Source organism: Zootermopsis nevadensis, unplaced genomic scaffold (assembly GCF_977971745.1).
Source record: "Zootermopsis nevadensis isolate Lab colony 2312 unplaced genomic scaffold, Znev_1.0 Znev_ptg000002l, whole genome shotgun sequence".
Classification (NCBI taxonomy): domain Eukaryota; kingdom Metazoa; phylum Arthropoda; class Insecta; order Blattodea; family Termopsidae; genus Zootermopsis; species Zootermopsis nevadensis.
The window spans coordinates 14,820,696-14,838,760 of NW_028259134.1; the positions used below are offsets into that span (position 1 = coordinate 14,820,696).

Here is an 18,065-nt window from a genome sequence, read left to right on the forward strand (position 1 = left end):
CTGCTTGCAGAAGCGAATTGCGACACAGCAGTATATGCCTTAATCCTGGTGCGTTGGCAGCATTGCATTGATAGAATTCTGTAACTCTGACTCGGGGCGTCATTAATTTGTTTGCCCGAACAACACTATGTGGGTGAAATACCGAGCACTTTTTAATGTTCGTGTTTTTCCTGTCATCACCGCACCACCGAAATATTCGGTTATCTTTTTCTCTCCCAGACGGCAGAACCGCAAAATCCTTGTGACATTTGGGGTCGGATTCAATCCAAGGGTTTTGAAATGATATATGTACCTTTGTTGTAGTTGCGGTCTCCACGTGAGGCTGGTATGCACGATAATGATTATTCTGATGATAGGTGCACAAACTTACAAGTTTCAGGACGCGTAAAGGGCTCCAGAACACTGTGGTAACTGGTGAGGGGTCAACATCTCGCTTGGGTTTATCTTTGTCTGCTGGAAGGCATTAAATTATATAATGTACATAGATTCTTTTTCATTAAAAAAACATTTGCTGTATTGAGCCCAGATAAAGGTGCAGTTCTCAATATGGCTGTCTTCTGGGTCGTTGCGCGACAAATTGCTAGAAGTGTACCGACGTTTCAGAGGTTCTTGCTGCCACTGTCATCAGGGCGATGAGTAAGCCGCGTCGGATCACTTTGCCTACACGGCTCAACAACCCGGAAGACAGACATCTTCATGATCGCCGCCGTGAGAAACTCAGATTTCACAATGTGCAATTCTAGTTTCATTTTTTTAGGTCGCACTAAAAGTCAGTAAGAAAATGAATTTACTAGTTTCCATATAAATGCCTAACATATAAGACATAGGTACCTTTAGGGAACACCTCAGTTTTCTAGATCTTCGCGCTGTGACGTAATAATTGTGTGTGTACGAGTTTCGATCTTTGAGAATGTGGTCAGAAAGAAGGGGTGACTTGAAATTTTTGGTTCTCACAGCAGTGAAGGAGTCGATCATGGTCTCCTAGGTTGTCTTGCAGGTGGATACCAACGTTTCTCCGATATATATATATATATATATATATATATATATATATATATGCAGCTTTTCTTGTTCTTAGTCCGACTAATGTTACTTCAGAGGTCATTCCACTTATTACTTTCTGTAAATAAAGAATTTTCTATAGCTGAAGGAACGTCACAACAAATGAAAACAAGATCATGAAGAAATGCTGTTCATGGACCCGTATCCACTTTTGCCTCTTGTCTACTATTAGTTAAGATGACCTTTGTTCCACGCATCTGGTCTTATCTTAATCCCCCTTCTCCCTCTTTGTTCCTCCCCCTCCTCTTCCATCGTCTGCAAAGTTGTGAAATGATAACTGGCAGGATACATCTTAACACTATCTTATTTTGGTCGACTTTGCTTCAGAAACACGTTATTTGCGTTCCCTTTATAATTACTAATGTCATTCACGCTTTTGATCTGATTTTATGCCCTGTGAAGTGTAATATGGTTCCCTACCGTGTATCGACGGTAAAATATTATTCGAGAAATACGACTTTACAAAGCTTGCATAGCCATTTTTAGTTGCAACAAATACAAAGTAAACCTTGTCCCGTCGTTTGCATTCCTTTTTATTTCTTTCCTATAAATGGTGGGCCCCTTCATTTGAATTGGGTTTGGTGTGAACTTTATCCAAAGCATTCGCTCATTTCCACAGTCGTCTTTGTGTCGTGCCCTTCCCCTTCCCATGCTTTTCGTCCTGGCTGTGCTTCATGTCTTCTTTACCTCCACGCTTCATTTTCCTTTCGAAGGTCTTGGCTGCAGAACTGCGTATAGACAATTCACTTCAGTGGCACATTATAACAAACCGTTCACTGGCTTGCATGAGATAAGTTCGCTGCTTGTTACTTATATTTTTTTTTAAATATAATTATGACCAAGTTACAGTTTCGAGATATCTTGAACGTACTCGGCGTTGCTTATTCTGGGGATCTTAACGTCTGTACGTAAGATCATGCCAAAGAGAAGGAACATCGAAGTGCGACGCCAGTTTCACGCGTTGTGTTGTCTTATCACACGCCCCACCGCTTGTTGAATGGAATTGGTGAGATGTTTTAAATTTTTAGCCTGGATATCTCAGTTTAATGACAGGTCACAGTCTTGACGAAATGGATATAATTTCCGGCACGTTCAAAGCAAGCAAAAGATCTGGCCACTGCTCTGCGATTCTCATTTGTAGTGAAACTACAGCCGTAACGTCCTGTTGGGGTTGGGAATTGATCCATTGCTGCCAGTGACTTCATTCAGGTGTGAAGGCTCCGAAAGCATTGAATGTGGAAGAAAAAGACGCCCGCCAACTGTCTCGATTTACAATCACTGTCTTTAAAAAAAAACGCCATGGTAAATTGTATTGGTACACAATTCTCTCATTGTAATCGAGCAGATATGTATTTCTGGGTGAAGTGTTATCCATGTTGTCGCGTAGGTACATTTTATCAGTAGCCTGACTATATCCCGGGATGTTGGTTACGCAGGAACACTTCTCGTCTATCAACGTAACCTCGCCGTAGAAGAATTGGATTCGTCGACACTTTTCGTTTCGAGACGTTATATAGCCTGATCATGCTGTAAACGTCGAAGGGAAACGGACAGGTATCTTTTATGCATGAGTCTTTGCGTGCTTGTAACAGACAACCGCGTTCTGTGACGTAATTGGATCTGATTGGAAATGCACGTTTTACCGGTGGGTTGGTGGGAACTAGCGTAGGGTCCTCCTTGGGAAGATTGGTAATCGCTCAGTTGGTCAACAAGGTTACGGAACTTGAAGCTTCAGTATCCTATATTCAGAAATCTGGTACATGATCCTATTCACACCTTCACACCCTGTTTTCTTTTAGATCAGTTTTAACATTATTCTCCCATCAATGTCATTGTCCGCTTGGTCACTTTCCGTGATGTCTTCGAATGAAATCGTGTGTTCTGTGTGCACCGTCAATCTCATCCGTCTTAATTTAGCTCACTAATATTAGGAAGAAACTAGTGAAGTGTTATGTATGGAGCAGAGACTCAGGAAGAGGGAACCGAAATACCTGGAGAGTTTTGAAATGTGGTGTTGGAGAAGAATAGAGAAGATCAGGTGGACGGATCGAGTGACCAACGAAGAAGTATTGAGGAGAGTCAACGAGCAAAGAAACATTCTGCAGGCGATTACACGAAGGAAAGCTAACTGGCTGGGACATATTATGAGAAGGAATGGGTTACTGAGTGATATCATCGAAGGCCAGGTTGAAGGAAAGCGAGGACTGGGAAGAAGACTGATACAGCTAACCGACGATCTGAAACAAGGAAAGAAGATGAAGTTTCAGGAATTAAAACGAGAAGCTGAGAATAGGGAAAACTGGAGAGCTCTTTTAGGGCAGAGCAATGGACCTGTCGTAAGACAGAACACTGAATAATAATAATAATATTAGGTCATTACTACAAATTATGAAGTCCTTGCAAGAACATTTTTCCGTTCTCCATTACTTTTACCTTTGTTAGATTCAGACATTACAGTCCGCGCTTCTCCAAACACACCCAGCGCGTGTGCTCTCCCATCGTCTAAAGAACCTTGCCCAGCCGTGCCTTTCAAGTACGCTTATTTCAGATTAACGAAGCTTTATTATTTCGTACGAATGTCCGAAAGCAAAAGAATTTTGGTTCCCCGATTTTACTGTATGTTCAGTTGTTTGTTCGTCTGTTCATGTATTCCATATTAATAGATTCCCCCGCTCGTACTTTGTATTCATCGTTTGAGCAGAAGGGCAGCTAGTCTTTAAACTGAGTGGTTCATATTTACGTGAGGCATGTAGGAAACATCGCCGTTGCTAAGACTTCCCAGTACGGGCCAGTTACCTCTGCAGCGGCAGTACAATGCCTGCGTACTCACTAGACCAGTCTGCCGAGTTGTTGCCTGTCCCGTAGAAAAACACCGTTTATTGTTAATAGGAACCAGGAGGAGAATATGAGGCCGGTACACGTCCAGTACCTTTCTTGTAGGCCTAGTAGAGCCTGGAGGTTTATCGTCACAGAACACGTTTAGAAATACCTCAGACCAATTCGTAGTCTTACAACCTATTTCTCTAACATTCAGCTCCATCTTAACATTATACTACCATAATTTCTTCTCGGTTCTTAAAAGTGGCGATTTCCAAGAAGCTTCCCCACTAGAAGCCTCTGCATTCGAGTCACTTGTTCAGGCCGTCGTGAATATCTTTATTTGGTTGCCGTAACAATTCTGGGTTAGCTGTACATATATCACAAAATGTCTCGTGTTAACAACCAACAACGACACTCCCCGCTTCCTTCATTCCTCGTATTTCCTGCAGGCTGAAACGCAGAGGTTTGACGCTCTTATATCATTGTATGTACATCTGAAACGTTGGCTCACAGGCAGACGTCACAGCAACTCATACTCACATCACTTTGAAAACCTCAAATGTTGTTCTAACACTCATGTTTCGTATTGTTCAGGTTTCCATGTTCGAATCTTGGTCCAGAGAGATAAGCAGCGATGTTTCAAGTTTTTCGTTATTTTTCAGACCCTCTAGGCAGATGCTGGTATACTATTTGCAACTGATTTGTAAGTCCATTGCCACTTCCCTCCCAGCTCGCCTTTTATAAATCTGTTTCAACTGCAGCTGATGAAGGCAGTTAAATAAAACAATTGACCAATTAGAAATTTCGTAAACCTACTGCAGCTTACACTCCTCGAGTCACATTTGCTTAGCATCTTCCCACTGCTTATCTGTTTACAGTTAATAACCTGTGAACCATATCAGGATTGAAGCTTTTATTGCGACTGAAAGTTCTCACGGCCGATCCGCGATAAGTTCTCTGTTCGTACCGTTGGACTTCTGTTTGAATTGATGGGGCTGATCTCCAGGAAAGAGTTCGTAAATTCTGAACCAGTGGCTGAAGTGGCTTCCTCACGTGAATATGGACTACACTGTAACAGTGTCCTACTATTACTTTCTCCATGCTGATAAAACACAGTTGTGAATGTGAAAAAATTTTACCTTCTCCCCGAAAAGTGCTTTAGTTTCTTCTCAGAAGGAACAATATTTAACGAAAGTTGGGTCTGTGCTGTGTAAGGCTGCGGCTCATTAGTGACACGGTGTTGCGTATAGGGAGGTGTATTAATTACGGATGTAGCTATTACTCATCGCTGTCTGATGGAAGTGAGTGACCTGAAAGTGGGAGGATCAATGCTGCTTGGATGCCGTTTCACTCCAGGTGCACGATGGTTGAGTCATAGAATATAATGGATTTACCACAACGTGTTCAGACACGATCTTGCTTCTGGGTGTTGCGTCATGTGGAAATCGGCTGTGTTGGTGCTCTAGAGCAGTGGTATTCAACCTTTTTTGTTCGCGTACCCCCAGATATAATTTCTCTTCAACTTTGTACCCCAAAAGTTGCTGGTGTATAATTCAAGTTATACATAGTATATAATCTACATTTAAAATAAATTAAATTAATTACATTACTGATTATTTTTCATTAAATTATATATTTTAAAATTTCACGTACCCCCTAAGATGTCTTCGCGTGCCCCCAGGTTGAACACCACTGTTATAGAGTATCAGGGATGATGCGGGCAATGTGTTCCTCTGAAACGTCGGCAACCAAAAGCAGAATTAACATTAACAATGAATAGCAGTGAAAGCTTTTAACCAGACACGATCTGTCCGCAAGCGAACAGAACAGTTGTATTTTTGCAGACACAGTGAAACATTTTCAATGCTTGAGGTTGGGGGGCGGGCAGTGTCGTTTCTTGTGATTGTATGAAGAGATGCATAGGCTTTGTTAAAATAGATGAATAGATATCCATAATTGTACGTGTAATTTTATGCATGCGTAAAACTTCTCTCATTCCGAGAGAATGTCGAAAGATTGCGGGTGTTAAAAAACGAAGTGTTAAGAGTAATATTTGAACCCAGGAGAACAGGAATTTACAATAATTACGTAATCTGTCACCTTAATACATAACATCCCCACTCACACACTACGACTAGCTGTAAGCATGTGAAATTACTTGGCGATGGATGTGTTTTGTTCACTCCTGGTTTATAACCGTGATCCATTTTACATTGCCTTCACAGTTGCGATCTAGATTGTTTGTGAATGGCGTCGAGTATGTAAATACGTTATGTGATTTTATGAAGAACTCGTTTACAGTATTCTCTCTGTATTCTGCTACACTCTATGTGCCACTGAAGTTAGTACCAACCTTCTCGTGTGTCGTGCGAGGGTGCTTTGGGGTCATACGAGGTGCGATCGGAAAGTTTCTAGACTGCGCCTATAAAAACCCGTACACTTATCTCAGGTATTAAATTCATCCATCACCCTCGAAGTAGTTCCCCTGGGAGTGAACACAACGATCCCAGCGCCGCTGCCAAGCCTGGAAGCATCCCTGGAAATCTTTCTTTGTCAGCCTGTCAAGCACCATCTGCGATTCTGCCTGAATTTCTTCTATCGTCTCAAATCTCCTTCCCTTTAGCTGAATTTTCATCTTTGGGAAGAGGAAGAAGTCACACGGCGAATAAGGAGGGTGCGGGATGACGGCCATGGTGTTTGAGGCCAAAAACTGCCGAACTTTGAGGGCGGTGTGCGCTGGCGCGTTGTCATGATGCGTCGCATGTGGAGTTCTTCCTTTAGAATCAGCTGACAGGTCCCATAGCCTATCCCAACAATGTCGCACAAGTCGTTGATGGTACGACGTCGATCTTCGGGCGTTGTGCTCGAAGATGGTCGTCCAGAACGCTCGTCATCATCATCGACAGAGGTTCGGCCATTTTTAAAACGTGAATGCCACACAAAAGTTTGTGCACGACCCATTGCGGACTCCCCAAATGCTTGCTTTAGCCATTCCGAAATCGCAGGAGGGTCGGTGTAATGCACTACCAAAACGCCCGTAACTAAGAAACAAATGCTAATTCGATGATGCCGGCTGGCACACTGATTCACTATGAATGTAGGCCGCACCCCCTAAAGGCAGAAGCTCGTACTACATCCGGTTCGCCAGCTATTGACACAGTCTTGAAACTTTCCGATCGCACCTCGTACAGTATGTCCATTGGAAGCTGATGCAATTTCCAAGTGCAGTTAGAATTTTCACTGAATCGGTCTATTCGTATTTATTATTTCTCTGCCCCTGTTCGCTTGGTCGACCAACCCCTCTGGGGGAGGGTCCTTCCCAATCTATTTTTCATTCTCCGTGCTTCCCTCCTGTACCTCGTTCCGTTTCCCTTTATTCCCCCCATTTAAGGATTTTGGTATGAAAAGAGTAAGAATATGAATAATAAATAATAGTTAATACTCAGTGGCTGTTGGCTTGTTGCATTGGCATTGTTAGTCGGAAGCTGCCCAAACAAATTTAAGCTCTCCCTCTTCAGAATTTGTCGCTCGGTAAATGGCCTATAGTATTTTGGATTCCGGTGCATCGTCAGTACTTCCATTACTTGCACATTTATATGCAGTTCTGACGTACGAAAGGAGAGAGCGGTTTCCATGATGAATGTAAATATGTCCATTCCGTGGTTTATCTACAGTCCATGTTGATAAAATACTTGTAGCCCTGGCAGAAACATTGACTAAAAAATAGCAGATATGCCTCTTAAATTGTTTTTTGTCTCGTGCTAATAGAAAGCTTATGCCTTTAATAAAGGTTTTGGATACTGCTGTGGAGGTATCAATCAATCTTCTTTCATTTTATGACATCACTTATTAGGGTCTACGTTTTTATTGTGTTGTTAGCATAGTCTTCTATTAGCAAGATTCGGTAGCCGTATTACAACTGTTGTTGGCAAAGCCACCCACCGGTTAGGCCCTTAATTACTATAATTTCACCCTTCCGGAAAACTTTTATGGTGTACGCAATTACGCGTTTGAAGAAAGATCTTCATGTTCCATTTTCAGTAAGCTGAATGAGCTCGTACAAAGATGTTGTAGGCAAGTGTGCGAGCTTATGCACTCTAGTTCTTAAGTAGCTTTCCTCGTGTGTTACCCCATTCGACTAAGATTCTTTTTAACACGACACTTCAAAAGCACAATAGTCTCCATGCATTAATGACGCCATGTTCAGGGAAAGGTGCCATATTTAATCATGATGTATGTAGGCCTGTGTATATTTAGGTCCCGGATAAATTATAACAAATTTCTGGCCTGTTTGGTTTTCCTAGGAAAACTGGCAGCAGTGAATGATCACGTTCTGTATTGTCCTTGGTGTTCGTATAATGAAGCCATGGTGTTCCCATGAAAAATAAATTAAGTATCTTGTCCCGTATTTTGAAATCGCAAACCTGGATTGAAAATAATCTGAACAGCAAAATTAAGAACTTCGTATAAGTGGCCCTTATATGTGGGACGCAGTTGAAGGTGCCCATCCTCTTGTGAACCGAATACAACATAGTACATTACACCACACACTCTCTCCTTACACTTTGATTCGTCGATTACAGAGAAGCTTTAAGATTAATACTCCTTCTTGATAGGCCTGACAGTTACGAAAACCAGCCATATTCTATATCATGCGTCTTGTGATACTGTGTGCAGATTTGTCCGATATTGGTATCATGTCGCTGAGGTACTTGTTTCGACATTCTGTCAGCAACAGGCCTGACTATGGGTTTGAACTTTCTGCTGCCATGTAGTTCGCTTGCACTGGCGTCATAAAAATCGAGCAGGGCTCCGTCTAGGCATCTTGTATTCGAGGTTCAGTTGATATGTTAGTCGCGCGCCACCTCATCGCCCTCGACAAATGAATGACGTGTATACATGGGTGCGCCTTTGTTAGAATGTCCGGAGATTTGGTTTTGAGAGCAGACTCGTGTTGTTTCTTCTTCTGAACGATTAGCATACTGTGTCATCTGCAGCTTCTTCCAACGAGTATTAATCACGTAAAGTAAACTTTCCGTTATATGTAACCACAAGAAAATGTCAACGACTTCCCGATGCTGGAGCCGCTGATGTTTTCTCTGGCAAAGGTGTCTGGCATGCCCTCGAATTTGTTTTTGGGGAACAACTTAAAGACTGCATTTTAATTATATTTTGAAACTCCAAGTATACCATTACTGGCTTTGAGCATAGTAGTAAGTCTTAACAGACACATCGCCACTTGTAGATTAAATAAAGCGTTTGGACATCTTTTAAAAATGAATCAATGTAAGTCATTGCAATATCCCTATTATCACATAGGCTAGTATATGTTGTTATTCTTATCTTCCTTCTAAATGGAATTATACATTTTAGCAGCTACAAAAATAAAATTGCTGTATCACGAATTCCGTATGTGCATTTATTGTTACTGAAATCAAAACGTTGACCCATCGAACGTTAGGCATTTTATATTAAGTTTTCTTTGAGAATACTGCTGCGAACGTAGGTGCATATTTTGCAGACATCGTCAACGTTTCGCTGCGTTCATAAACAAAGTTTGCCTGGAAAGTGGTGCTATGTATGTCTTCGCAGAACTAGTTTCCCTTTTGAATTTTTTGGGGCAGAGTACTTGAGGAGCTGACAGCCGCGCAGATAGCGAAAATTAAATTTCTGAATTGTGTCTATGGCCCTTCTGTCTGCGAAACTTGCCTCAAAGCAATGCGGTGGAATGTGGGATTTTGTACGGGAGAAACAAACGTGGATCGCAGTTCCGTATAACCGCTGTTGCTAAAGCTGGATCTTCCGTTAAATATGTGGATTATCGTAAAGCAACATATTAAATACGGGCGTCGTGTTTGCTTTAGGCCGAGCGCAAACGGAGCCACTAGTGGCTAAACACGACCACTAGTGGCCGCCATTTGTGGCTAAACACGACCACTAGCGGAATAAACAGTGGTCGGAGGCAGCCACAAGTAGCGAGACACGGCCACTACCGCAGCGAGTGGCCCGGTCCATACAAAATACAGACCGCAACTTGTGGCGGCCACAAGTGGCTGTGGCTAGTGGCTCCGTTTGCGCCCGGCCATAATGTTGTGATTCATTTTAACACAGTTTTGGCGCTTGCCTTAGCAAATGGGTGTTTGAGCTGGAAGGAGGGTACCCGGTGTTGCGTAGGCCTGTTTAACATTTTGTTTTTGTTTCTCGCTTATCCTCTGCGAAGTTGTTGGAGATGCATGACGTAAGGCTTTGGGGGGGGGGGATGGTAATGAAAAAGCAAATTGGCCGCGTAATGAAGTTCTATACCGGTATAGATGAGCCTTGGTCAATATCTGATCCGGGTATTCCTTCTCCTACAAATAATGACATTGTTTCAGCTCGTATGAACAGGCCTATTTCAGGAACACGGTATTTCGGTCTGTTGGGTCACATCCACTGTCCTGCCATTTACAGTATATCGTAATTTAATATCTATCACTCGTAGTAGTAGTAGTAGTAGGCTGCTATATATTACTTATGTTTTCGTTTATCACCCTCTGCTGGTTTCTACAGACAAATTTGCACAGTATGAGCTGAGATAGTAAAGTATTAGGCTACAAGCTGGAGGACAGGGGTTTCGATTTTCTGAAAGCCTCTAAGTCCAGAACGGCTTTGGTTGTCACCGGTCTGCATTTCAGTAGATACCGCGTCATTTTCCTCTGGAGTAAAGCAGAGGGAGCATGAAGCTGGCCACCCATTTCTATCTAATGCCAGGGTCTAGAAACCGGGGATCTTTAACTTGCCCCCATAGGCATCCATAGCATGGTTCTTAAACACCGGGGATACACGAAAAGTATAAACTGCCACAATCGTTCTCCTGGATACCCTTCATGATATGCTATTCAACTCGTATATGCCTGTACTAAACCATTCCCACAGAAACCGACTACACAGAATAAAAAGCCTCACGTCCAAAAAGAAACTTATTTTCATCTCCTTTTAACTCGTACGATCAATAACAATACTTCTTAATAGTATGTGGATTTATCAACCCAGTAGACTGCCCTGTAGAATAGGACTAACTATAAGTTACGTAATATAGCTTGCATTTAAATGCAGTTTTCTATTTTGTTTTTCGATGTTATGTATCCATTATTTAATTCTTTATCTCGTATCCTTCAGAAATCGTCGCAATTTAGATCCGCATTGCTGTAACATTTGTAAATTTGCCAGCAGCATGTAAAGTGGAGAAACATTGTCTGCAAAGTGTATATTTTCAGTCTAAAAATTGCTTTCATTGCAGCGTTTTTAAGTAGAATATTTGCCACAAGTGAGGGTGATTTTGTATTTCTTGAATAAAACTAATACTTGCTTAATCTCGGAGACTGCAGAACAAATTGTCATTAAATTTGGTGTTGTGGGTCGACACGAGAAATTGTTTAGAGAACATAAGTTTAGTTAATTTCTGTTTTATATAACCTCTGCTCACACGAAATTTATAGCGGAGTTATCTTTTAATCTCGAAGAGTGAACATTTGGTACGTGATAGTTTTTATTGAGGTCTGTAACTTTTCTTAAGCCATTCTTGATGCAATGAATAATTAACGAAAGGCTAGGAAAATAATTTTATGACTGTATGGAGTGTATATACAAATCTGCGCCAGTAGATTGATTTGTATCTGGAATAAATGAATACCAAAGTCAATTACGTATGCAAAATAGTGAAGAAGATTGACTGTATGGAAATTGTGTTATTCTTTTGTTTAGTGCACCATACCAATTTTGTTTTGAAATCGGAAGCTTTGCCGACAAATAGGTTCACTTTCCAGCGCTGCTGATCAGTAATTTGTATCCACGTCTTAAATGTGGTGTCAACATGGAGTTAATAATGTTATTTCTTTTTTGTTTGCAGGAAAGAACTTGTACAACAACGAGCATGTAGCCATCAAAATGGTAAGTTTCCTAGTCCACACTCACTTTCTGTCGTTAGTCAACCTTTTCCGTGGTACATTTATATTCCTCTGTACAAGCAGATTATGTCTTTCTGTGCTTGCAGTGGAATTTTGAATGAGGCATTAAAAGTTATTTTTCGGTGTTCTGAGAACTAACTTAACTGGAAATATGGACTTCAGTTAAATCTTCGTCGATTATAGACAGTTGAGCACACATATTTCAAATCAGATTCCCTGATACGTCTGCGACTTTTTTAATACCATTTATGCACGACGCCTTTGAAACGCTGTTTAGATTTTACGCAGTGTGCCACTGACGAAGAAGTTGCCGCCCCACCAAGGTTATATTGACATCGCTTTGTCCGAAGGTGGTTGACTTCTGAGTTGTAGCGGCGTGTAGTCTGGTAGAAGTTTGCCAATGTTTTGGTGGTCCTTGCTTCCTCCAGTATCGCCCTGATGTTGGAGGTAGCAAATGTTGGTAAATTTTTGCCAGACTACGCAGCTCCTATTTGACCCGTGTCTTAAAACATAACACCCTATTATGTATATTAATCATGATCCATGTCGGTCATTATTATCTTTGTAAAATAGAATCCGATTTGTTCGTGATTTAGTTGATGTACAAAGCTTTTGCGTGTGTATGTAAACCCATTGAAGAATTGCTATGAAGATGGTTATTCGTGTGTTTTTAAATAATGCAAACCTTCCATCTGGTGAGTGCTAATGACCCTGCCAATTGTTCCATGGCCTGTATCCTGTGATAAGTGATATCTTGTCATTTCGTTTACAGGAACCGATGAAGTCAAAAGCACCGCAACTTCATCTGGAATATAGGTTTTATAAACTATTAGGATCTCATGGTGAGTTGAAACATAAGTTATTAATTATGTATAATTTTCTTGCAGAATTTTATGGGTATTTTATAGACTGCTTGTGTTTCGAAAACAAACGGTGCCAATGCTGCTATCGTGCCACTTGTTTGCTGAAGACTTAAAATAAATTTAACAAGTATGCGTGGTTTATAAGAACGTGGACTTAGGGGTAATTTGTGCAGAATGTCCTATTAATATTTGCTTTAGTTGGGCATTATCAGGCGAGATAATTTGAGAAGAAATAAATTGTCCGTTAGCAGCAGATGGGGCGATCTTTGTAGAGACAATTTAAACTCCGGTAAGGAACCGTAGCAGGCCACTGTGCCTAATTCATGGGACTCTGACGACAACGGCGACGATCATTTCAAGCTGTTTTCGACACGAGAGAGCCCATCTCAAAGAAAGTAGATCTCATTATATTCTCGCTTTGACATATTCGTTCCTTCTTTTCAAAACTGTTGTAAGGCTGTCCACCATTCTGGGATAAATGCTCCCTCCCCGAGGCGGTAAAGGTAGTTTCTTCCCTGAGTATTTATTAACTCAAAATTATTGGCGTAATTTTTTACAACTGAACGTTCCATGGAGGAATTAGTGTAACCGGTGGAATCAAATTGACGTGACGCTGTATCGGACTTGATTGTTATGCTTAACGGCACGTTTGTATTGCCGCTGATGTTGCAAGATGGCGGCTGTCGGGGGCATTCTCGTGGGGGCAATAAGTGGCGCTGTATCGGGGTTTGAGTTTATTATTCATTTCCATGTTGCTGAAGCCTGTCTTTATAGCCTTTTGTTATACGATGTTATTGTAGACGACTTCAGATCTGCAGCACTTTTTTTTTTTTACAATTCCATTCTGAAATCTGTGATATATAACATGAAATGAGAAATGTTTATTAAGTTAGAAGGTAGTTTTTATTATTTTTTTTATTAAATACGCTTTAGTTTTCGCTGTGCGCAGGAAAAAAAACATTAAAGCTAACAGAAAACTGTATTTCTCAGATATTCTGCTTTTATTTTTGTATGGCTTTCTTCACGCGGTTTGAAAGAAACTTTATTTACAACCAAGAAATCAAACTAAAGTTACTTCCATGAACTTCAAACAAATATAACAATTTTTTTTTCATTTTCTAGCATACAGTCGGCCTCTTTACTACGCTAATTGTATAATACAGGTCTAAATGTAATTTGTTCAAGGTAATTTATAATTGAAGTCGTGTCGACAAAACAAACAGCCAATTTGATGCATTTACAAGTTATTTACCCATTTTCGTTATTATATAATGAAAGTTGTTGGACTTCATGTACTGTTTCTATCCCGTTATCGTATTTATAACCGTTGACATATTTTCATGAAACTCGGGATGAACGTTACATTCTTGATAATACCCACACCGGAATTTCAGTATCTTCTTCTTGGGTTCACTTTGCGGTGTAAAGTCTTGGCCCCATCCCGACAAAGGGACGAGCCCGGTGTAATGCCATTGTATGAACATGCACTGGCAGTATTCATGAAATTTGATTGTTGTACGCAAAAGACAGAGAAGGAACTCCGTCCTTAAAACAAACTAAAGAACTGAAGTTAAAAATAACGCGTTCAAATGTTCTTTCGTCAAAATAAAGGTGTGTTATTGATTGGAGAGTGAGAATCTCTCGGAATACTGTTAGTCATTTTACCATGTAATTGTGAAAGTTCTGGTCTATTCCCAGTATCTGTAATTAGTGCTGGTACTCGGTGCTTTTCAGTGCAAGTAAATCGAGGTCAACTGTAGGCAACAGTTGTGTACTGAAGAGTGCAAGTTGCTTTAAATATTAGCATTTGTAAACCTCTTTCTTGAATATTTCGTCGCAGAATTGTTATCGTCAGAAGTGAAGGGTTTGTCATAAATTTATGCTCTACAAAATTGGCTGCCCCCGACAGAAGTTAGTAAGGTGATTTAATGAGGGTTCATTGTATCAAAACTTGAATACGCCTCTTTTTTCAGTTTTTATAGCGTGCACATAACAACTGAAATTTGAGTTTCGTGTTTGTATATTCGTAAGCTCGCTTTAATAGTCATTGCCTCGAAAGACACTTTCATGAATAGAATGCATATAGGGCGTTATATGAAAATATGCTTTATTAAAAGGTTGCATTGTTCTTAGTGAGATTTCAGGCTCGCGGCTACGAATATGAAGATGATTTTCTTCTGGGATATTTCGCCGTGTAGTCCGTTAGAAATTTGTAGACGTTTCAGAGGTGCTTGCTGCCTTTATAATCAGGGCGTCTCATCGCCATGGTGATGGAAGTAGCGAACACCTGCAACGTCGGTAAACCACTCTGCACGACGCGACATCCTGCAAGACAAACATTTTCATACGCCATTATCGTTTAAAGCATTTTTTAGTCTGTTGAATTATATCTTAATACCGATTATCCTATTAATTTTCATTGTATTTTTTTATGCTCGAGGCGAATGTCATGATAGTGCCTTAAAATAGACCAAATCCGCTTGTAATCGTATTTCATTATCATACTGCAGGATCTCATTCGCAGTACGTAATCTGCATAGTTGATAGTGGCGTAGATAGCAAACTCTCCGATACTTTGCACTTCCTTTATGCGAGATGTGAGAATAAATGTTGGCGAAGCCATGTACTTTGAAACCTGGCTCTTTTATCTCTGTCAGTTTGATATAGGTATACGTACAGTTATCTCGTTGAGTGGTTGATAGGAACACTTACGTTACCCTTCATATCAGCCTTGTTGATACTTTGATTTCAGCAATTCTCGATGCTTACGTGTAACCTTATTTTTACTTTTCCACACATAATACCTTGAGTTGCCGGTATTTCCTGGGGCCCTTGCGTTATAAGTACGATATTTGTACATTTTAGACTTGTCCATTAATTTTCGAAACATTCTTTAGGGAGGTGGGCTGTGAGGATGACAAATGGGTGGAGTTGGCTCAGGATCGTGGCCGGTGTTGAACCTGCGGGTTCTACTACCAGGGAGTTGGTCTTCAGTACTAATCGAAACTAAACATTGCATTTGGCGATAATGAAAGTTACGCGATCACAAGTTCAAATGCCGGAAGTTCAATTCATTGCTTATTCTCAGGTAACCTAACTTATTAGCTGCTTAGTTGCAGACAAGAATGGAAATTCGTACTCCATTTTCGAGCGCACACGTTTTTAGAATGAGCTGTGTGAGATTTGCACACCTCGTTGGCCACCACGTTCATGTACTTCAAATCTGTGTACACCATAGCGATTATTATTTCAAGTAACACTTTTAATTGCAATACTTTTCGTTATGTATATATTTTTATGCGATGATCTGTTTGCTTGACTATAATTAATGTTCTATTTGAGCTTCTTGTGAATTTGGAGTTATGTTGTGCCGATACAGGCCTGAATATAATTCGTCGTACCAAATTTAATTGCAATCCATTGAGTAGGCTCGGGTTTGAAGCATATTAGATGCAATGTTCGAATGAAGAAGTTTGTAGTTTATTGTGGAAGTCAAAACTCATTCCTTTTTTGTAATGTCTATGACTATCGCGGTTTTCACTTATATACATATTACTTCAGTGAGGACTTAAACCACGCATACTTGTTTAATATCCCAACAAAACGTATTTGATATTTTAACATACAGCACAAAAAGCAAAGATTCTGTGTGATTGACGTACGAGTATTTATTGAAATATTTTTCACTGTTGTGTGACGGTTTATATATGTATGTAATATATGCACTGGTTTTGTATTTGAAGACACTGTTCATGCACCATATTTTATAATCGGTACGATATTTAATATTGCATTTTATTTTCAAGGAATTTGTGTTGTGTCGTACTTGTGAGAGGAAGTGTGAATGTGATAATTATTTAAGCCTCAGGGTAGCATTAATGATATCGAAGCTTTGAAACTTGATGCTTTCTGTGATAGGCTTGATGGCTCCACTTCATTCATTATGACGTCGGCTTATGGACAAGATTATGATAAATACATTCTTTTCTTCGCGTTAATTGATATGCTTGACAATAGTTTTGATATTTGATAAAATTTATGTCGGCTAAATAGCAGCTCGGCAGATGCATACGCGAAAGGGTCAGTAATGAGGCGTTATGTATGGTGTCCATGACAATTATTTATAATCCGGTACTTAATTTTTTAAATTCTTCAGTATTATATTTGTAGCCAATAAATGTTGCTGAATATGGTTATATAAATACCTGCGTCATTTTAAAAAAAAATGTCTTTGTTACAAGGCCCTGTTATATATGCAATTTAAGAAGCGTTTGAAATCCGTGAATGAGTACAGCACGCCATTAACACAGTTATTTAAACTGTAAAGTGTAGGAAAGTTTAGATATCGCTCATAAAGTACAGTTAAAACAGTCATTACTCTCCCTTGCCTACATTAAAAATAGGTTAAAATTTATTTTGTCGCTCAGATAAACTGGGTGTGGCCTATATATATATATATATATATATATATATACACACACACACACACGCACGGTTCTCTCGTATTTAGGAGAGACGGGTACTCTTAACTGCTCAAAGGCCAACATCCGTCTGGGTTTTCGTATTTTTCGCCAGCAACTTCATGCGAATTCCCGGTTAGCTCCTTAAACTGAAGCACGGTGGGTTTTCAAATCCTTCGCAGCTGTCACTCGACTCTGTATTATATGCGGTTACGAAAGCGTCGTTAAATAAACTAAGAAACAGACAACAAAACTTAATAGTTTACTGAGTGCTGACACGTGTTTCAAATTACTAATATTAGTTTCTCTAAAAAAAATATTTTGTTTGCTGTGTCCCTTAAGTTTGCCCACAAATCAACAGGATATGTCGGGTTTTGTTTTGTGTGTAATAAAATTCGGTTTTATTGTTTGCATGGAAGTGACTTCTGTGTCAAAGAAGATTGAGCTTTTCTTATTATTAATTTGTCCATGAATTTTTTAAACAGTTTCTATTGAAAGAAACGTAAATGGTTTAAATATCTTTCGTCTCTGTAATGTGTAAGTTTATGTGTGAAAAGCCGTCTGTTCTGATAAGTGGTACCTATTTCGATCAGTAACTTAATATTCTTTCTCTGTCCTCCCATCTCATACACTTTTTTAAGAAAATTTCACATTTTTCTGAAAGACAAGTTAAACCATGGCGCACTGTAATAACTCATATAATATGATAGGTGTTACTGTGTTGTCTGTTTCAGTGTAAATTCGCTAATATTTAGTTGATTGTATTGCATCAAACGCTAATCACTGTTTCACAAGTAGTAATAATGCCCACGTAACAGTTCAAAGTTAACATCATGGAGTCTCAGTTCCAAACTCACATTAGGTTTATATAATATTACAGGTTGTGTTCTTTCCAGTTTGTTCTGATTTATAGT

General features: G+C 39.9%; 1 protein-coding gene across 5 annotated transcripts in view; it reads left to right on the forward strand.

The window, feature by feature from the left end:
* gish (casein kinase I gish) overlaps nucleotides 1–18,065 on the forward strand; it is an 86,147-nt gene that overhangs the window by 25,768 nt on the left and 42,314 nt on the right. For all 5 annotated transcript variants that reach the window (XM_022078045.2, XM_022078049.2, XM_022078047.2 and 2 more), the window contains exons 2-3: nucleotides 11,771–11,811; nucleotides 12,601–12,670. In XM_022078045.2, coding sequence (XP_021933737.1) covers nucleotides 11,771–11,811; nucleotides 12,601–12,670 — 111 coding nt within the window. The remainder of the gene's footprint in view (nucleotides 1–11,770; nucleotides 11,812–12,600; nucleotides 12,671–18,065) is intronic.